The sequence below is a fragment of the Thunnus albacares genome, chromosome 14 (assembly GCF_914725855.1).
Source record: "Thunnus albacares chromosome 14, fThuAlb1.1, whole genome shotgun sequence".
NCBI classification, from domain to species: domain Eukaryota; kingdom Metazoa; phylum Chordata; class Actinopteri; order Scombriformes; family Scombridae; genus Thunnus; species Thunnus albacares.
The window spans coordinates 11,422,829-11,444,905 of record NC_058119.1 but is presented as its reverse complement, the minus strand read 5'-3'; the positions used below and the strand labels follow the sequence as shown (position 1 = coordinate 11,444,905).

Here is a 22,077-nt window from a genome sequence, read left to right as displayed (position 1 = left end):
CGAAGAGTGTCGTTAGGACATCTGATGATGCATCCATCACTGGCACAGCCCTGGAATCTATATTAATGTGAGGTGCATTTCTGGCAGCCTGCCATGTCGGTGCATTCAAAAGACACGCTGAAGAAAAAGGGAAAAGTGTGGTGGAGCCGCCACACGTACTGCTGAGCACAGCTTGTGCAGTCAAAACAGCCCTGAACTGCTGGACTTGGTGGGAAATATTTGCCAGCTGCAACATGGTTATGTGAAAACTGAGAAAGTGGCCACATGAAAAGGCAGCTATTATAAAGAATAGACTATTATAAACTGGGATGTTAATCTTCTGGCCTTCACAGCAGGTGGCATTGTTGATCAAAAAGTGTAGGAAGTGTTGGCTACTAATGTAACTACATAACTAACTGAAGGCATTCTTGTGCTGTGGACGAGAGTTTGGAGGACAAAGATTCCTATTTGCAGTGGTAAAATGTTCAGACTAGAACAACAACAAAAAAAGATGCTCACAGTGATAACAAGAACAGGTTTTTATTAATATTTTGTAATACCATATATAATGCAATTGCATATCTTTGGCGAAAATAAATCTTATAAACATTTTATCAACAGAGGTTAGCATACAAAAACCAAAAAGGTGTGTCGGTCCAATAGACATGGCAGACAACTGACACAAACCGATACTGGGCTGGCAGCTTTGTCAAATGCAACAAAATGTTCATTATACCCATAGGTACTGCAACAGAATTTTAAAGAATCACATAACCAATATTCAATAACAGCTGTTGAGCAATGAAGCAACTGGGTTTTGAGTTGTTTTTTTTTTTTTTTTTTTTAGTCCTGGGACTCCGAAATGTTCAGGTGGGCTCATCCACAGACAGTTCAGCAACCCTGTCACTCTGAGACCATCATAACCTTTCGTTTGCAAGTGCTACAGAAAGAATGAGTGAGATCTCCAACCATTTTCTGCAGTCGTCTCTAAAATGTAACTACACAGCAGCAGCCTGGCGACTGAGTTAGTCTGTTCCAGTTTTCAGTGATATTCCAAACATTTCGATACACCCCATAACATTACCTGGAAGCATGAGTTATGAGAGGCAGTCTTTTTTTTTTTTTTTTCCTTCCCCAAACAGTTCTTATCTGTGACAAGATTGAGAGCTAGTCTTCAATTTGTGACTACTTAAGTCATAATATCTAAACATAAACGATGAGACAAATGTAAAAATGATTAAATCAGCTTCAAAGAAATTATACAGTACATGGGGAATGTGTCCATTGGAAATTTTATACCCCAGTTGTACGTCAATTTTGGCAACAAAAGGTTTCAGGATTACTGTTAATCAACTATCCAGCCTAACAAAAAAGCAAAAACAAAACATCAAGAAAACCTGGCAGTCATGGTTAAATTGAAAAAAAAAAAAAAAAAAACACCCGCTCTAAAGACAGTAGACATTGGCAAAATACTTAATCACTATAACATAGTGAGAGGAAAAAAAGGTGTATTGCTGTAAAATAAACAAGGAGAAAAACAAAATACTTATCAAGAAGTTCACAAAGGGAGAAAAATGGATGTGCCCAGTCATTCTTTTCAAATGACCAGTGTTTGATAGAGTATGCATTCAATAATCCCATAAATTAATGTCATAAATAATGATTAATGAACAATAATTTGTTCTTTTTTCACAGCTAAACAAGACCAGTGTATGTAAGTATTACTTCTGGGAACTGCAGCTTACTCTGCTAAAAACAGCTCCCACTCTAAAGTGACAAAAATAAACCAAAGGATTGGTTAAGTCACTAAACTGACCAGAGTCCTCTCCCATTTCCTGTTCCGATTATTCAGAAAACTAGGGCATTGTTGCTCTAAATCATGACTACGTTGTGGCAGCAGGGGGGATATAGTGACCATGGCCGTTTGCAGTTTTTTTACATCAGTGGCACGAGAAAATGTTTGGCACTGACCATGCATGCTATACTAACAGTCACTGTGACACAATGAGATGCCTTACTTTTTTTTTTTTTTTTCCAGTGGGAAGAAATAATATAATTGTCTGTTTGTTACTGTTCAAGTTGTACGCTCCCATGCTACCTTGTATTATAAGTTGTGTGTACACAGGCTTTTTTATTTAAAAGCTCAAATGAGAATCGAGGCCTTCAACACAAGTGGCTTGCAACTTCCCCTCAACGAACTGCATGCAATCAACTGACAATAAACACTCCATTTCACAGCTTGAGAAGAGAGCGAGCACTTCCTTATTTTGTTCGAGGAGGAAGAGCAAAGACGAAACACTAGTGGCCAGCCAGAACTGAGGGCACAACATGAGAGCAGCACAGGTCTTCCAACATCTCGCCTGCGAGCGACTGCACATACAGAATCCAGTTCTCTCTGGCCACGGCTTCTCGTTCTTTACACTTGACTGTGCTCTGCGCCTTTTTTTTTTCTTTTTTTTCTTTTTTTTTTTTAAATTTCAGCCAAAACAGACACCTTCCCTCAAGTTGAGAATTGGCCAACAGCAAAAATTAGCTGTGTAATTATGTAATTTTCTAAAGTACATGGTTCAAAAAAAAAAAAAAAAACATGGAAAACACATATGGAGGTACAATCAAACTGCAAACTCAAAATAATGGAGCGGAGAAGCTGTGTTAATTTACTGTCCGCTCCAGCTCTGCATTCAAAAAGGACCAGAAGTAAGCAGAGTACCCACTGGCCCCTAGCATACATACAGTACTGTACAGCTGTAGCAAGGAGATCTGTCATTCCACCAATCATATTCACTGGAGCAGTACGACTACTTTGTCAGTAAGAGAAAAGCAAACTCTTTCCTGTCACGACCGTCATCTCAGGTTTAGGCTGAAGTCATCAACATGCACTATGATACACACACACACACACACACAAAATAAAATAAAAATAAAATCTACGGTGGGTAACCTATGAACACGCAGTGAACATCTGGCAATACGGTGGCAGATGTTCACTTTGCATAGGCTGTCACCAAACACGTGAATATATGTTCTTTGTCTTGCACAATAAACGTCAAAAACACACTGATGAATGAAAGGGATTGACAGGATGAGCAGTGAATTTGCAAAAATAAAAAGAAAAGAAAAACAGCTTTCATTTGTATAACAATGTAATGGCCGCACAAAACGGAGCGAAGTAGTTTAGCTAACTTTGCAACTAAATTTGGCAGTGGCAGAGTAATACTATTTCAACATCTTGCTAATCCTGAAATAGAGCCAGAGCTCATGTGTAATAAGTTTATCGCATAACAAGATCATAATACTACTCCATTCATTCTCTTAATTGTAAAGTTTAACTAGCATACTCGACTCTGAAAAATGCCACCATTAAATAAAGTCAAAAAGTTAAGGTTGTGGATTAATTATTGCATCTCTCTTACAAGAGGATTCGTAGAGTAAGGATTCCTTTCAAAAAAAAAAACAGTGGCATTTTTTTTTCTTCTTTAGCACAAAAAAAAAAGAAAAAAAAAAAAGAAAAACTGATAACACCAGGAGGTTAGATTTTGTCTGTTACAAACATGCACTCATTCGCTTCATAAATAGATTCACTTGGAAGAGGATACAGGTTTGAGGAGGAAGCATGCAACGCTTTGAGTTATAAAAACTTCAGCTTTTCCCATTTCGTCTTTCAGAGGAAAAAAATTCTTGAATCACAATCGTCTAATCCAACAGAAGCAGGCAGGTCATTTTGGATAGGTATCTTGATGGTTCTCCATAGCCCAAACACCCACCCCGGCAGTTACCCCCGAGTTACAAAAGTCTCTATATGGCTTTGTTCTCCTGTGTGAACGATACTATTGCCATTTGTTTTGTTGGACAGGGATATCCCAAACAAAAAAAAGGCTCAAAATGGCCAATGAACGATCAGATAAGGAGAAGGAGGCACACTGGGACACACGATCAGGGGTCAGAGGTTAGGGTTCAGAGGGTCCGGAGTCTGATGAGGGGTAGAGGGGGGGGGATCTTCATTTCCTGTTAAGTTTTGTGCTCTTGACAGTGCGTTTGGAGCCCTCCGTGCAGCTGCGTATACCAGCGAGGTGCAGCAAGGAGCCGGCCGCTTCCTTCAGCTCCTCATCCAGCTCCGGCTTGGCCTCACGTCGTGCCCTCTTGCCGGCGGGCCACTTGATGGCGGGCGGACGCCGCGAAGTTTGGTGGACGCCCCTCTCGTCCCAGAGGTCGGAGTCCTCGTCGCTGTGGAAGCCCTCGCTGCCGGCGCGGCGGGACTGCCTGCGGTCGCAGCCTCCTTCGTCGAGGGAGGACAGGGACGAGGAGGAGGAACGGGAGGAGCAGCGCTGCAGGGCTACACTGCTGTAGTTGTGGTCCTGCTTCGGATCGCTGCTCACCAGGACAGAGTCGGGTCTGGAGAGGTCCAGTGGGCTATCAGAATTGCCTGAGGAGAACAGAAGAAGTAACAAGTGATAAGTATACATTCGAATGTAACACCATATGTTACAGGCCTATTACAACATTATTTTCCTTATTGTATCACATTATTTTCCCTTGTCTTAGTTGTTTTTCAAAGTGAATGCATTGAAACAAATGCTGTCTGAGGGCAGAGAGTTTTATTTATAGTCATGTAAAACTAATTTTACAGACTATAGTCTCACTTTGGTTGGATTAAAAAAAACAAAAAAACAGAAGTAAATCATAATGTCACATTACAGTAAACAAGCTATTGGGTCAGTTTTTTCCAAAGAGAAAGCAGAAATCAGTCACAGTGAACCACAGACTGTAGCTCACTTTGTTTACTAGTATAAAGCAGAACTAAGACTGGTCTTAACCCAAGTGGGAAAGCCTAATTTAAAAATATCATTGTGTTCAAAACAGGGAAAGTACATATATTAGCGAAACCCAGTCACATTAAATGGTGCTTTGAGGAGTTTTTGTAGTCAATTAATAAAATCAATTACAAACAGGCTAAATAAATCAGAATGTAATGTAAAATATGTCAAGTAATAAGGCAATAACAGCCGGAAGTTTGAAAAATCAGAACAGCGACTTAACAAATTTAAAAACACAAGGATCATGCACTGATAACACTTTCTCAAACTGACTTTAGCTGACTATTCTTAGAATCAACCATTATTCTAATAAGTCTTAAAAGAGCATGCCTACAGGAAAAAATATATGCAATAAAGCAAGTTGAAAACTTTTTTTTTTAATAGCAGAAACACACTTTTAAGAGGACAGGTGAGGGACACAACTTAAAACAGCACACAAAATTAAAAAAAATAATATTTAAGCAATGGTGGGGTGGCATGTCAGGAGAGTAAGAAGAGTGGGTGAAAAGTATGGCTGCCTGTGGATTTCTCTTACATGGGTCAACGTGGTGCCCGGGGGCAGAGTTTAAGAGCATCATGGCAGTGGCAGCATCAATGTCAGACTCTGGAAGAGGAGAGAACATGCATGATGGTCAGTCCTAAGGTGTGAAAGCATGGCAGCATGGCGTCTCTACTAGAAGGCAGGGGTTTCCTTCAGTAATGTTTTACTAGAGACATAGTGACCCAATCGATGCTTACTGAATGGATTGGATATGCAAAACAAAGATTCACCGAAACAAACCGGAAGATAATTTCAAGCTACTGATATGGAGAATGCATCCGATCTTTTTCAGACCTGACAAAGTGTCTAAAAGCCTCATAGCTCACTTCTGGGGTTCTAAATTATTAATGATTACCACACTCAGCACCAGCAGAACCTCTGCCTGTCGTCAAGGTTACAAATCCAAGAGGCAGAGGAGGGGAGAGGGAGAGAGAGAGGGGGCTGAGACATCAACTGGGAGCCTCTCACCACTATGGTCTAACATGAGGCATCAATGACTTTAAAGCAACAAATCAAAACCAAGAGTTGAAGATAAAAGCACAGTGACGCTGAATGTTCTGTGACTGAAATGTGCAAAAGCAACACAATCACAATACTGCACAAACATAAGATATAAAAAATATAAAACTGCACTGATTGGAATTTCTGTACATCTGCGGAACCGGCGGCTTTTATTGGATGTATCCAAACTTAAGAGACAGACGGAAGAAGTTTGGTTCAGTCTCACCTTTAAATGAGCAGCCTTGTAGAAAGAGATGGCGTGGGGGTGAGGAGGCACTGCAAAAAGTGAACAAAAAAAGACATGAAGGATGAGTTTGAAAGCAGGTGTAAAGAAAAGCCAATTGTGATCTTTAAAAACTGGATTGTATTAATCACAAGAGACTTCCACAATAAAACTGTTAAGTGGAACTTCTTCACTGACAATGAAATATGGTTTGATCAGCTTCCTGCTTCATCGCAGCCAATGCAAAGCACCATACTTCACAACATCCAAAGACTGACTGATGAACGCTCACCTGGGTGGGGAGGCGGGTGGTGTGCAGAAGGCATGTGCGGCAGGGAAGTGCTGCTTTTTAAGGGCTTGGATCAGGTTGGGGCGGTACTCGGGGTCGACACACCAGAGAGAACCTTTTCCATTGGCCTGTACGAAAGAAGAAAGAGAGTCAAGCTTCTAAGCCAAGGTCATGCGGGATGTAAAGAAAATACGCCTGCAGCTACAAACTGTGAGGGGAATTTAGATTTACAGTACATCAAGGAAGTTGTTGTGAGTGTTTGGAAAAAAAAAAAGTCCTGAATCCTGAGAGTCACACAAACAAAAAGTTAAACACTTGATTAGGAAGTTATAGCTGTTTGTTTTGGTGATCTGTAGATATAAGAAAACCCCCAATGACAGGATCATTATATATTAAAGGGGACCTATTCTGCTCATTTCCAGCTCCATATTTTTATTCTGGGACTCCACTAGAGTAGCTTTGCATGATTCACAGTTCAAAAAACTCCTGATATAACTTATACTGGCCCTTTATGCAGCCTCTCAGTTCAGCCTCTGTCTCTAACAGGTAGTTTTATCTCCTCTCTTTAAGGCCCCCCTTCCGATGAGCCCACTGCGTTCTGATTGGCCAGCTTTCAGGAAGCCTGCCAAGGGGAAGCCATATCATAGTCATGCTAAGTTACTGCTGATGAAAATCCAACATTTCCTTCTTTTGCCACTTCATATTACAAGCTTTTAAATGAGGAAATGAAACATATTCCTCACAGAATCAGTGGAGCTTTGTTAGCAGCACTAAAAACCAGGCGACACAACAACACATGGAGATATTTGGAGCTCTTTGTTCAGCGGATCAGTTAGAAATAATGCAGGGAGGGATAGCACAAGCAGAAACTGCCACAGTGATGATGATGATGATGTTTGATGAAGAGCTGCAGACGACCAGCACACCTCCAACAGGTAAACTACTTATTTCATTTTGCCGTGCTGTGTAATGGAAAAACATTCACAGCGTACCACCTCAACTCCAGTCATGGCTCGGTGTGACTACAATGGAAAACACAATAATGTTAGAGGAGAGGAGCTGTGAACTTGCGCGCTGTGCCTGGAGCAGATGACCATATAAAGAAGTCCATCACAAGCCAACGTTGGCTCAGGCTGAAAGTAGAATAAAACTTCCACATACTTTATATATTTATATGACTGAAAAAAAGGAAAAGTATAATAGATCCCCTTTAAGAAAAAGGTCAACCCTTAAAGATTAGTCACTGCACTACAAGTCGATTTTATACAAACTTCAATCCAAAACATGCTCTACAAAAACTGACAAGCTACAAAAATATTGAAAATGTTGTAGCTATATACCCTTTTCAATCCATCAAAATGTGCACATAATTGCTGATTAAAAGCATTTAAATTCAGAGTAAAGTATACAGAAGACTGTACTGAAAGCATAGTGGTCTGACAAATTCCATTACAGTAAATCACAATGTGCATGAAAGGCAAAAAAAACTTGACAGCATTATTTCTTTGTAGATGCCAACGACATAAACAAGACAAGAGAGTGAAAAAAACAAAATACATAACTAAGAATGCCATAACAGGCTTAACAAAAGGAGGAAACAAGTGCTCCACAGCGCTATGTGAGGAATGAATTTGTCTGTTGGTGATGTGTGCTAACTGTCACTTTATCTGATGGCGGCGTATTCTTGCCCAGTCTGGGAGGAGGAGGGAGGGAGGGAGGGAGAGGAGGGAGGGAGGGAGGGAGGGAGGGAGGAGAATAACCTTGACTCAGATTACCAACCAGCCCTGATGCAGGAAGAAGGAAATGTCTCCATGGCAACGGAAACCACCAGCTCAGTGTCATGTGAAACTGGTGCTGGTCTCTCAGCAGACGAAGGGCTCACGCTGTGCACCTGCATGCTGAGCGGGCCTGCACCGCATCGTGTTGCTACTCGCTGAGTGCTAACCACCATGCCCTCCCGCGGTGGGAAAATATCAGGTCCTAGCCAGGCACAGCCTTGGCACCACGGGCTCTACCGGTCACAGGTCTGAAGTCATACTGAAGCTCAATATGGCTACCATCGTGTCACTCCGTGGATCAGTTATAGTAAGGTGCAACGTAGAAATGAAGTCTCTTGAAAACCTTTTCTTGCCACAAATTCAAACTACACTTTCCGGCTCATTTCTTTACTTTTTCCTCTTCCAACATGTTTTTCTTACAAATATTTGGACCGTTACAAAATCAATAAACTCAATTTGTTGGTCAGAAATCACTAATTTCCCCTTCAGATTACAACGTTTGTGCAGGATATGCATGGTGTGCTTATCTGTTTCTCACAAGCATGTGCCTTTTTCTCTCTCTCTCTCTCTCTACACAGGAATAAAAACACAAATAAGCGTGAGTGACACATAACTCTGCCGGGACAAGCTGACAAATAATCTTCCTACAAACTCCTCTCTGAACTTTTGGTCACATTTACTTCCTTCTCGCCGTGTGAACGATGACTTTTCCCAACTGTAGGACGCTTGTCTGTCTAGTGAATCGGTTGCACTACCTTGTGCGTATGAAGATAAAGTCCTATCTCAGTGTGCTGTGTTTGCGTTTCCTCTGAAGGAGTATCTGCGACCTTGACTGGATTCCAGCCTTATCGCAGCAGAGTCAGAGGTCCCTGCAGCTGTGTTACAGCCCCGGACACTGTGACAGGAGCCACACTGCTCCCTTACACTGCAACTCACTGTTCACTGACAGTCTTCTGCTACGCAAGACATGTTTTGGCCCATGGAAATTTTCACCTAACAAAGGTATATTCATGACAAGTAGCATAATCCAAAACAGCAGTTTTCTAAGTTTAAATCTGTGTCAAGTGAGTGAAAGTTAGGAGACAGTTTGCTAACCTACCTTTCCTAAACTCCTCTCCACCTTGCGGAAGCATTTGTTCAGGGACAGGTTGTGACGCACTGAGTTCTTCCAGCCAGTGGGAGCATTGGAGAAATAAGGGAAGTGCTCAAGAATCCAGCCGTAGATTTCCTTGACAGGCAAAGACTTGCTGGGAGACTGCTCAATGGCCATGTAGATGAGGAGGGAAAACGAGAAAGGGGGCTTAGACTTCAACGAGTCCCGCTCCCTGCCTCTGCCGTGTGAAGAAGATGAGGAGGAGGACGACGCGCCCTGGTTGGACCCGTAGTCTCCCTCGATGTCGAAGAGGGGGCTGCCGCTGGGCTGAGCTTCAGGGCCGCCCAGAGTGAAGTTCTGAAGCAGGTTCTCATGGAGCCAGTTGAGGTTGGTGAGCTCCTCATCCTCGTTACCTCCAGTCCGATCCACGCTGGTCGCCAGCGGACTGGACGCGCACTCCGCCTCGGGCAGTGTTCCCACACCACAAACACCTCTGAGCCCTGTCCGCTCCTCTTGCATACCCGGAATTTCCGTTTTCTTATCTGGTGACATCCCAATGATTGGACCCATTAAATCAAAGAGGTCTGGAGAAAGAGAGAAAAAAAAGGTTGTTAATGTTAAATAGATCACGACAACAGATAGAGAAAATCACAGTTTTTGATGGTGAGCTGATCTCTAAAACAAAGTTGGCGGTATGAAATAACTGGATGCGACATATTGGAATGATGTGCTCTCCCAAGCGTTGACCTTGTTTTCTTAAGTTTTCCCTGAGGGCACACCCCCTGTAGCTGTCTGCCTCTATCCCACTCCCCAACCCTCTCCTCTCACTGCCACTCTCCTCCACGCCTGGTGAGGACGGAGAGGCTCTCAGCTCTCCCCCCCTCTTGACTCCAGCCGAAGGACCTTGGAGGAGTTCCTCTCAAGCAACTGAACCGACTTAAGGCTCCACTCCTTGACGCCCACCTCATTTCCAGACGAGACCCAGCTGCTCGTTATGTGTAAATGAGCATGAAACCATCAAGCGACTTCAGAAATGAGTGGAAGGTCTCCATCTTACGGAGTGGATGGCTCTTACAGACTGATCTTCATTCAGCCAGGATCAAGTCTCAATTTGTCACATGCCAGATTAAGTAGTGTAAAGAGGCTACAAACCCGCGAGTTGTCAGTCATTAGAAAATTCAACATTGCCAGCAGCCCTGTATCATTAACCAATTCAACCCAAGAACCCTTATTAATGAGACTACTGTGCTTTTTTACTTTGGCTCAGAAGAGGCGCCCTTGTCATCTTGTACATAAACAATGATCCTGTCAATGTATTGTTGTGAGTAAAGCAATGAAAAGATAAATATGAGGGAACCAAAAACAAGTACTCAATGTTCATGCCGCCTACAATGACACCTATATTAATGCTAAATTCACAAAAACTTTATAACCTTTTTATCTTCAGTTGTAATAAGTTTTGCTCAAAGAAGTCTATAAAACCTTAAAATATTAGCCATGGTCTTGCACGCTGGCTGGTGAGGCCAAGAGTACAAAGAGACCACTCTTTGGCTCAGCTCACAACAAGCTTTAAGTCCTGGGTGTCACCATGACAACCATGCCGTCCCTTCAATTAAAGAGCAGAAATCCCACAAACAAGAGTCAATAAGAAAATAAGTAATCCATGCTGGCTGGCTCTGCCACAGACGACCACTGAGCAGCCACCCTGTGAAGAAACGCTCCCCGCTGCACCTCGCGTGTGGACACCAGATGCCCCGGTCTGTGGTGGTCTGGGATGCTGTGGATCGAGATAGAGTAGGGCTGGAAGGGTAAAGGCGCGCAGAGTGCGGTGGATAGGCATATATTTTCATTTCTGCGATAAGATAAGAATTGGGTCAAACTCGAGAGTGTTTGCACAGCGGGTGAGACAGGAGAGGGAGTGTACACACAAACACACAAATCAGTTTGTCAAAGCCAGTGAGTGAGGACAGGAGGGGGAAACGAGGCATTAGTGCATTTACAAAATGACCACTCAACTCTCAATGAGGGGATAAACAGGCGGCAGAGAGATCCTGTTTTGGTTTAGAGTGACTTCTAAATCCAAGGCCATGATTTCTTTAGACTAAAAGCATACCACATCTTGTTTGCTCTAACAGGTGAGGTCATGTTAGCTACGTCATCCTACGCTCAACTTATCAGTTCTCTATTGTCTGTGTTTTAATGTGTCAGCACCACTGAAGATTCCTTCAAATCTGTGTACCGCGTTTACTTCTGCGAGAAAAGGAAGTCCGTCAAAAAGCTTTCCAGGTCAAAGGCAAAGGGACAGGCGGAGTGAACATAGGAAGAGTCATAACAATAGGGAAATCCTTTTATGGAAAGGCAGAACAAGTGAGAAAGAGAGACTGAGATGTATGTGTGTGTGTGTGTGTGTGTGTGTGTGTGTGTGTGAGTAAGAGGGAGACTGAGAGACACACAAACAGCAGAGACTGAGTGCTGGTGAGGTAGGCTGTATTAGTTATCTCCAGTCTAGGATGAATCACAGCGCAAAGTAGAGCAATCAGATATGTCAGGAAGCGAGAGAACTGCCCATTTGCGTTAAAGGAGAAATCTCCGCTCGAGAGACTAAAACACAAAAAGATATCCCTTGACATGACAGGTTCCTACTCTGAATGAATTTACAAATAGAGAGGGGACCGAGCAGAGAGCCGAGGCTACAGTACACCCTTCCAAAATCTCAGACCAAATTTAGCTGTGTTTACAAGCCACATATTGTGTACAATTAGGGGCTTTTTTTCTACAAAGAATTTATATATTTGCAGAAGGATGAAATTAGAGGATACCATTTGAAAACAAGCCAAGGCTAGATTTAAACTAAATAAACTGTAGATATATAGATAATGTAACCAGCTTACCAGCCGTCCTCATTTAGGCTGTTTCGTGTGAGTTTAAGACAGGTCTGGTTGCCTAACACATGCTTTCGACAACCATTTAGTCACAGTCAGCCACAAAGCACAGGTGTGGCAAAGAAACGCTCGAGTCTACCTTTGATTAAAAAGTGTGAGCAAAGAGTTTTTGTGAAGCTAGAGTCGACTGTAAACACTTCATTCTGTTGCCCTTTCTTCTTAAAAAGGCCACGAATGTAAACTTGATTGAGTTTTGTCGTTGGGAGAAGAAAACAAGTCACGGTCTGGGTAAAGCCTGGGGAAAAGTGTCAGATCACTGATTAACCTTAAAGCACAAGAGAGCTTCACCACCTCAGTCCATCTCCACAACCCTGACCTCTCAGCTGGGCCCTTGGGTGCCAGAGTGTGCTTATCCTCTTTGAGTAGCTCCTCCAGAAGACCGTCATTTGAATATCAACAGAAGGCAGGGTGGACGGCTGACAAAGCTGCCTCGCATCCAGCCAAACACAGGAAGTGTTTTACCATGATTGCAGCTGGTCAATTACCACTGCTGTTGCGATGATCGCGGTTATCATTGCTCTTATGAAAAAGGCATCAAAGAGAGGGGGCTGGGAATGCAATGAATTATGGGACACTAGAGTGTAAAGAGTATAAAGAGAGAGGGGAGAGGGAGCTAATAAGCCGAACTGGCCTGTTGACTTCAGCTCATCCTTGAAAATACACCAAAGCTGCAATGGTGCTGACCTGATGGCTCATCTGCAAGTTAAAATAGCCCAGCGCACCGCCAGCCTCATCATATTCATGTGCAAACAGGCAGGGACTAACAGCAGGTGCCAAGGCACATTTTTTCCCCCCTTTCAAACTGCTCTTTTATCCTGTTAAGCACTTAGCCCATTCAAAAATACACAAAGACATAGGGAGATAGCTTTAAGTGGCGAATCAAGCCGTTGATGTGTCAAATATGTACGGAGGAATGTAAAGGAGACGATAGCGCGCATCAAAATGAAGAGGTACTGGTTTGAGATGTTTTCTGGGAGCGAATCTCACAATCAGGACTCAGTTGCCACGGCAGCCGATGTTGTAAGGGAAGCAATTGTGCTCATGTCTGTGCATGAAGAGAGAGCTAATGTGGGGAGATCAATACAGGCGGAAAATGCTGAGGCCAGCAGTCTACTGCTGTTCTCCACAAACCTGTCTGACAAAGAGCAGTGGGAAAGGCCACAGCCAACCTGGATGTCATGGGACTAAGTACCATGAAGGCATACTTTATAATACCAATATGCTCTTTTTTTTTTTTTTTTTTTTTTAAGTAAAAAACAAAAATACACACAACTTAGCATTTTTATGTGAATAGCAGAACAGGATTTCATAACAAAAACTCAGCGATTTTGCATTTAACTGCTTTGATTTTATACACTTATGTACTCACACCACACCCTCTTCACACGAAATAAACCAGTCGACACAAACCAGTTACACCTCTGTAACAGATACATAAAGGTGTGCCGCAGAGCCCCATGGCGAGGGCTGTTATTTGAAACCCTAACTGATATTTAGGTGACTACCCAGTCGGGCTGGAGCTCTCTAAAAATGTGAATGAGACAAAGGGGGGCTGAGCTGGACTGGGAGAGAGAGAGAGGCTGTTCTAGAGCGAGGTAGCCAAGTGGCAGTCTTTTATTTTATGGGAGGGTCAAATTATGTCACGGCAAACAAAGCGTCCATTAATGTGAAGGCTAATCAGGCTACTGTTGAAGTCTAAATGACACATTTTTAAATAAAACTGCTCAATGGATTAAAACGATCTACTCGGTGCCCAAGGTGAAAGCAAATGAAAAAGCTCGCACAAAGCATTACAATTGGCCCCAAACTCGGCTCATACAAAGGAGCAGTTGTTTTTGCTCTAGTCATGTTTTAGAAGCGTTCAGTATTCACCTCACAGTTTCAAACAGAGGACCGGGAGGGAAGGAAACACCTCCTGCCTGTTGAGGAAGTTCATTTTCAGAAAACAAAATTCAGACTTCACACAGGCAGCTAGGCCTAACTCCACATTAAAACCGGAGCAACGAGAGGTAACGTTTTATTGAAGCAGCAGTATTTACTTTGGCAATCTTTGGATTCCAGCAGCGTGTAGCTTATAGACTGTGTCAGATGCGTTACTGACAAACACCCCAGGCCAACCTGATGTAGTGACAGATGCAATTACAACAACGGTCGGGGTTAAACAAGCAAACAAAACAATGGAGGGCGATTGCGATGTTCATCAGAGACACAGACTTCACACACTAATTCAAACTCAAACACATAAGGACTGCACTTCTACTGTCAACAGAGGCGAGGCCTTCCAAAGTACAAGCCAACCCCCAGCCAACACTGAAACCTTATCTCTTGGGTCATGTGGCTGTAGTTCAGTGTACAAACACACCAATCAACATGTACATCCGTCTCATATACTTTCAAATACCGAGGACTGCAGTAATTACAAGGCCAATTGCTTTAGGCCTTCTGTCCACTGAGGTCCAAATCCTGGTAAAAAAAAAAAAAAAAAAAAAGACTAAAAAGGAGATTTTTTTTAAAAGCTTCAATACTTCTGCAGACAGACTGAATGTGCCTTCCGCAGTTCAATTCAAGTTTCAACATAAGCCCTTCCAGGAATTTGCTCTTTTGTAAATACTGTATGAGATTACTGTCCTTGCAAATACTGCAAATGTTTGCCATTTTGAAATTTTGTGTACAAGACACATAGAAATTCCTACAAACCCCTCCAGGAAAATCAAGTTATAAAAGCCTTTCTTCCCAAATCATTGCAAACTCTTGTGTAATCCTTCATGGAAAAAAGGGCCCAAATAACAAATTAAAGGACAGTTGAGTACGTTACTGAAGCTTCTGTGGTGAGCAAATCACTACAACGTGCATACACAGCAAAAGATGCACATCCAGGTAAGAAATATGTTTTGAGCTCAGTGCTTTTGCTCCAGCTGCACTGGATGTCATATGTTTGTCTCTCACTGTTGATTCATGAACATCAGCGGCTAAATACATATTTAATTGTTTTAAAAGCCAGGTCCCGATAAATCAATCAAATGCTGTTTATTGTAAGATTTGAATTTCTTTACTAAATACCAAAATGCTACTTTTAAGCACCTTACTTTGTTCAGAATAAACATTTTTTTCCCTGCAAAATAAGCCACACTTCTCATAAGAATCTGTGTTTAATGTCTTAAAACAGAGGTTTGATATCCAGTCCTAACTTTTCACTGAACATTTCACAGAGGCTGCACCAAATGAGTTGCCATAATCACAGGACAGCATGGTGAAATCAGAGCAACTAGTTTTATAACAGGTTTTTATTTTATACTGCGCATGGCCTCACTTACATCCTCTGCTCAAATAAAGTTTACTTTAACAACATTTTTTTGCAATAAATCACCATGGTGATCTCATGACAATGCCAGACTTTTAAAAATAGAAAAGCTCCAGACATGCTCTAATAAACTGAGCTCCATACTTATTGATGGATGGAGCTGTTTGAAGTCCAGATCACAGTGTAAAACTCTTATTCAAATAACAGTGAATGTTTTATGTTTAAGTTTCTTTTTGGTCAAACACTACACCAGAACTTTACCGGTGCTGCTCTATTTTCGATAGTTTATATATATTTTTTTGCACCCCGTTCACCCCCCACACATCCCAGAAGATCCTCATCATTTGCACACGAGCGCGGTGAGCCCTGCGTCGTTGTTGTCATGCCGCCGTCAATTAAATAAATCCCATTAATTCAGCCAGGGGTGACGAGACAAAGACCCATTGTGACACAGGACACAGCCGTGCTTTCCTCTTCCTTTCTCTCAATCAAGGAAACGGTCACATCTAGTGTTGCTTTCAGTGAGGCAGGTCCTAATGGGCTGCGTCTTGAGTCCACCCCGTCAGAAATGAGACAGGCACAAGGACAGTCAGGGGGTTAGAGAGGCAGGGACGAGAGGAGGGGGCCTGTTCCCAACAGAGTCTGTGCATAACCACTGTGACCAATCAAGAGATGTAAAACAATAAATAGAGTAGACGGAGGGGCGCCACAACAGGAATACACACATTGCCCATATGTAACTTCTGTAAATACACACACACAGGCAGGCTGGAAGAGGAAAAACTGAGGAAGAAACTCAAACATTCCCATTCAAAACATGTGTTTTTTTTAGGTTTGGACAACTAATTCACAACATGTCCTGTCTTTTTGTTGATGTCAAGACATTAACTATAGCAAATTGTCCCCAGTTTATAAAATAATAACAGCTGTTAAGTGGAAAGCTTAAAAAGGCATAAAAATAGATGTAATTTCACCGTGTCCTGATCTATTAGGAGATGCAAAACGGTGTGAAATATCTCAAAAAACAGACAAGTAGATCATGACCAGAGAACCCAAATAAAGGAGGCAACACATGGGTGGAAAAATGCCACTACAGTCGTGAACGTTTGCATCCTAAATTCAGAAATACCAAGTATATTGGATTAGCAGAACATCACAGAACCAAGACAACAGAGGAGACTACAGACTCCTCGGGACGTCCCTCCCAGCAGACACACACAGGGGCTGTGATCAGGTGGTGAAACACACACACACACACACACATGCAGCATCAATCATTCAAGGCAGTCAACACAAAACTGCAACGGGTGCATCCGAAGCAGTAAACTCAACAGGCCAAAATAGGTCGACGTCAGCAGTAGGAGTTGGAGCTCACTGATTGGTGATTGATCCCAGACAGATGTGTGATTGTTCAATACGACAACAAAGGTCCTCATAATGAGATGTAAAGAAGATCAACACATTCTTTATAAAATAACAGACTATGAGAACTTACTGTGGCTAAAAAAAAAAAAAAAATCATATTATCACTTACACTTATTTTAGATGATTTTTGCAATTTAAATGTGTCGCAACACTGCAATATGCACACCACAGCATAATTATGGGAACAGAGTCACTGAAAATGAGCAAAACCTATAAGCTTCTTCATTCATCAAATCATCAAATTATTTAACCTCTTTCAATTACAACCATAATGGCTTCATCAATCCAACAATTTAAAACACTCTGCATAATCACAGTCACATATGACTTGATAATTACAGGGTTTTCAGAGAACAATAGGTTATAAAGCTTCGAGTTATAGCTTTTCTCTTTCGTCAATCTGTGAGAAAGCTCTGCAGGTTTAGACTTGGTTAAGCAATCCCACAAGTTTTCTCATATATGGGTCAGCTTTCGTAATGAATTAAAAACCACGGTCCCTCCTTTAGCTACAAAAGAACATGGTGGATTTTAGAGGACGCAACCTTTCATTTACTTTGGGTCAGAGTACACAATTCTGTGATAAGACTGATTACATGACAACACCACCATTTTAAACTGCAAAGTCTGTACCACTCTTGCTTAGATAAGGAGTAACAAATACAAGCTACAATCCAGCGTTTGCCATGGTACTTCCTTATGAAGATGTTTTATATATGCAGTATATTGTGCTGACTGAACAATAAAGCAGTACTTTGTACACTAGAAATTCATCTCATGAAAACGCTGTGCTTTGGTGGTCTCTTTTGTCACATTGCTTCGCAGTTATCATACATACTCTGAGGAACATCTTCCTGTTACTGTCAATAATGCCGTACAACTTCTTAGAAAAGTGACACCAATGTGTTTACCGAGTTGTAAAAAGTGTGGCATTCTTAAGAGGTCTAGATGAGCGTGAGATGTATTTGATACTACTGTGTCTATTACAGTGCTCACCTGGTGTAAAATATCCCAATAATGTGAAACGAAGCCTGTGTCAGTATAGTCAAAACATGGACATTAAGCAATGCATCAAAGAATACGACTGTCAGGACTCAATACAATTAAACTCTGCTAAAATGTTAGCATCATGGCTCTAGGGATCGCTCTGTCTGTCTGTCAGTACACCACTTTGGCCCAGACTGAAATATCTCAATAACTCAACAGCTGTTGAATCTCCTTACAAAACTGAGCGGCAATCCATCCGTTAAATTTTGTAAAGAGATTCATGGTCCCCAAATGACGAGTCCTAATGACTTTGATGATCCCCTGAATTTAACATCTAGTGCCGCAAACAGGTCAAAACTTTTACTTATCCAGTCAAATCTCTCAACATGTACATTATGGATTGGCATTAATGGTCCGCAGACGATAAATCTAAATGACTTTGGTGGTCTGACTTTTTCTCTAGTGCCTCTGGGTCAAAATATCAGTTTGTTGAATACTTTGGTTCATGACGAAATACCTGCAAAATTCATGACATTCCAAACATCCTCGGCTGTACTTTTGTCTTGCGTATGGTAGCATGCGAGCACCCTAAACTAAGACGGTTGACATGGGAAATATTATAACTGCTAAACACCAGCATGTTAGCATGCTGATATTAGCATTAAGCTAAAAGCACAAAGGTGTTGATAGGGACGTCCAGTTGGAGTAACAGATTTATGCATTTAAAAGTTTATCAGACACTAAAATACTGCACGACGATTCGTAATACTCAGACAGGATTTTACAACTCCAGAAAGTTTTCAATGCGACAACTACTTCCTCTTTTGGACATACTCCTTTAATTTACCAGGAATGTGCGCTTGTATGTTTGTGATTGGCCAACGCAGCGCCTTGCCGGATGACGTCCCGTTGCATCGCAGAAAAAGTTGAACCTGGTCCAACATTTTTGTCAGGCCAACAGACTGCCACTAATAAAATGAATGAGAGGGCTGCATTTTTCACGTAGGACTAGACAAGTTAGAGCACTTTCGACAATAGCAAATGACACTATGACTGATGTAATTAAATGTCACATTGAGTGATTGTAAATTTCAGTTTCAGTTTAACATCAACAAACGCATCTGTCTCTCAAGTATGGCAGTTTCCTGTACGCAGCCCAACCATAAAGAAAAACATAATACCTCAAACCATAAAAGTGATGCTACTTTATGTTAACAACAATCCTAGAGGCCTCTTCAGCCAATCAAAATAACCTTATTATGAGTAAAGATAACCTATCTTTACTCACAATAGTTCAAGTCCCTGTAGTTATTAAAGCTATTTCACATCAGCAATGACAGCATCACTGGGTTACGACAAGTCTTATTTATAGTAATGAATGTCAGTAAAGTTAGCAGGCCCTCATCTATTCTGGGAGGCAGAAGTGCTTACCCTTCAGAGGCTTCTGTACATACATACAGCGGTGTGATACATGCTAACCACAAACAACAACAAAGACAACAGATGGTTGTGACCTACAATATGACCGTGGAAATTCTGGCGATAAAGTCAGACTCATAACATCTGTCTCGTTTTTTTGTCTTTTCCCCCTTAATCTCCTGTTGCCTTTGTCTTCTATTTATCAGTGGGGCTTTAACAACTGTCGAGCAAGAAGAACGGAACAATGTCAGTCTATATTAATGTCATAACCACACACAAGGGGTACAAAAAACAAATCCCATCACTTTTTTCCCTAAAATATACACAGAAACCTTAAAGCACAGAATGAATTTTAGATGAGATTTGTCCAGTCCGGTAAATACAACACTGACAGGTAGCTGGTAGAGAGAGTAGAAGGACAGACACGTGGAATAACAGAAACTATACAGTATGAAGACCTATTCAGCAACAACACACACTACTGTATATATCTAACTGGATATTTTTCCTACACTCTGACATTTGTTTGTAGAGCACTCTGCAGCTATCTGGGACAATCTTGTGATAATCCATTACATCATGTGCTTAGCCAGCCAGCGTAGCCTCACAACCTCTGGTACCATGAATATATACCACGAATTATTCATGTCTTTAGAGATATGAGGGCAGAAGATGTGCCACCAATTAACACCACCAACAAAAAAAACTTCATTAATATTATTATCTACTACAACTTGAGCAATCAAAGACATTTAATGAAACGAAGTCTTACTACTCCAGTGGGAAAAATACACTCAAAGTGCTGTTAGCAAAGAAAACTAATATGCTTTGTAGCTAATACGAGATATATACTGACATTATTCGCCGCGGACTCAATGCTACAGTCACACACACACACACATACATACAAGCAGCCACAAGCAGTCACACAATGAGGAATACAAAGTTACACGGAATGACGTGGACTATTGCACAACACTTCCCGACAGACCGGACTCGTTACGAAGTATAACTTATCGCCGGTAAACGACATTATTAGTTTTAGCTTTAACGACACCAACTTCAGCGTTAGCTCAGCCAGCACAACCCGTGAAGCAAAGTAGCGTTAGCAGCAGTCGCTCGGTGGCTCATGAAGGTAAATCTACCGCTAGTGTTAGCATGATATTTTCTAGACTATTATAGTGTTTCCATTTTATTATATGTAACGATGACCATTGTTCGCTGCTATATAAATATCCCTCTGCACAGTTCAAGCTTCGAGTCCGGAGAACACAGAGAAGTAACATTAGCTAGCTGGCCACATGCTGTCGCTTGCTCTGCCATGCTGGCTGCTCTAAGCAAAGTCACTTGACCACATTTACTTTTAGCTTGTTCGAAAACACACACACACACACACACACCACACCGCGTCCTGCCGAAACATGATTCAATCACAAATAAATTAAAGAAAAACAAAAACGGGTTCTATACTTACAATCATGCACGGCGTGCCTCGGTGCGGTATGTTTAAAAGACACGACTGTGCGCAGTTTATTCCGATGTCTGTCTCACACAATGTCAAGAGATCAGATCAGCAGCTGCTTCCTCCATACACGCAGCGCGCAGATCACACAGCGCACGGCAACGCTACCAAAACCCCTCGCCGTCGTCATGGCAACAGGCCCACTTCAGCCAATCACAGCCCCTCCCCTCCTATCTCCCCTGGCAACTGCCGCAGCGCAGGAGCTCCGCGGACGCGCACGCACGCCATCCTATTTTGCATCGTGCAGTGTGCTTTCACTTTTTATCGCCAGCTGCTCGTAACGTAAGATAGAAGAGGGGAAATAGGTTTTTATAGTGTTATAAACATGTCTGTCAAATAAAAGAAAGGCACTATGGATTGTGAAGTAGTAATGGGATGGATTATTAATTAATAAAGTGTGTGAGTAATCAAACCGGACGGGTCCCACACACAAACACTCCCGCGTTATTTAGGCTACACAAACACCTCGGGGCGGAGAGAAAGGATGTGTCACCACACCCAGTCTTATGACGATAGTGGACCCTCAACAGGGCCTCCCCTAGAGTAAACGATGATAGGAAGGAGCTATCGTGACCTGTATATACACGCCAGACACATGCTGAGTGATGCCTGAGACAGAGCAAAGAAAACAAATGGAAAGAAAAAAAAAACACAACAATATAGGTTTTCACTAGTTGCACATAAAACTCATTCACTGTGCATGTGTTAAAAGTCTAAATTACAAATACCAGTAATTAACATGACTGTATGAATGTACTTTCATGGCCTACTGGAGGAGAGCTTGCAGGTCAGTTTTGTATCTTTGCCTGGCTATCTGTTGAGTGCAGCTTTGCTGGCCAACAGTGACTTCACACCAAACTGTAACTTTCACATAATGGCGATACCTTACTCATCTCAGCCACTCCATTTCATAAGCGTACATGAGTAGCTCTTCGTGGACTGATCTAATGGCCTCTCTATTTGCTTTTACTGTGTATAAACCCAAACACCTGCCATGCAGCAGTGCTGTAAATACTTCTGCACTGGTGTCGATGCACACCCTTGTTTTTCTCCTCCTTTTAACCGGACAAACAGGCTTTGCAGTGGCATAATGGCGGTTTCTGTGTCAGAGTGAATACCTGACAAGTATTAAACCACTCATCTGTGGCTTGCTACTTACATGCTAATATTCAGTGTGTTTTCATTGTATATACTTACTCATGTCAGCTTATCCAGGTACATTGTGAATGGAAACATTAATGCATATTTTATGCATACAGGGACGGT

At 42.0% G+C, this 22,077-nt stretch overlaps 1 protein-coding gene across 3 annotated transcripts; it reads right to left on the bottom strand.

Moving 5' to 3' along the window:
- Nucleotides 1-503: 503 nt before the first annotated feature.
- On the bottom strand, nt 504-20,941 carry foxn2a (forkhead box N2a). Of its 3 annotated transcripts, none has more exons than XM_044372670.1 (6): nt 20,764-20,941; nt 9,225-9,802; nt 6,351-6,475; nt 6,062-6,111; nt 5,329-5,397; nt 504-4,402 (listed from the first exon to the last, which is right to left on the bottom strand). In XM_044372670.1, the coding sequence occupies exons 2-6, from the start codon at nt 9,786-9,788 to the stop codon at nt 3,978-3,980; spliced, it is 1,233 nt and encodes a 410-aa protein (XP_044228605.1). In that variant the 5' UTR covers nt 9,789-9,802; nt 20,764-20,941; the 3' UTR covers nt 504-3,977. The 3 variants fall into 3 exon arrangements, with proteins under 3 accessions (XP_044228605.1, XP_044228608.1, XP_044228606.1); XM_044372673.1 differs by lacking the exon at nt 20,764-20,941 and adding an exon at nt 14,033-14,047; XM_044372671.1 differs by lacking the exon at nt 20,764-20,941 and adding an exon at nt 9,966-10,636.
- Nucleotides 20,942-22,077: the final 1,136 nt, after the last annotated feature.

Bases quoted from the DNA above. Each gene is read 5' to 3' on its own strand.
- foxn2a (XM_044372670.1), bottom strand. From the start codon at position 9,788: ATGGGTCCAATCATTGGGATGTCACCAGATAAGAAAACGGAAATTCCG. The intron at 6,476-9,224 runs GTAGGTTAGCAA...TCTTTCGTACAG, and splicing joins TGGAGAGGAGTTTAGGAAAG to GCCAATGGAAAAGGTTCTCT. The intron at 4,403-5,328 runs GTAAGAGAAATC...TGTTCTCCTCAG, and splicing joins CGGGCACCACGTTGACCCAT to GCAATTCTGATAGCCCACTG.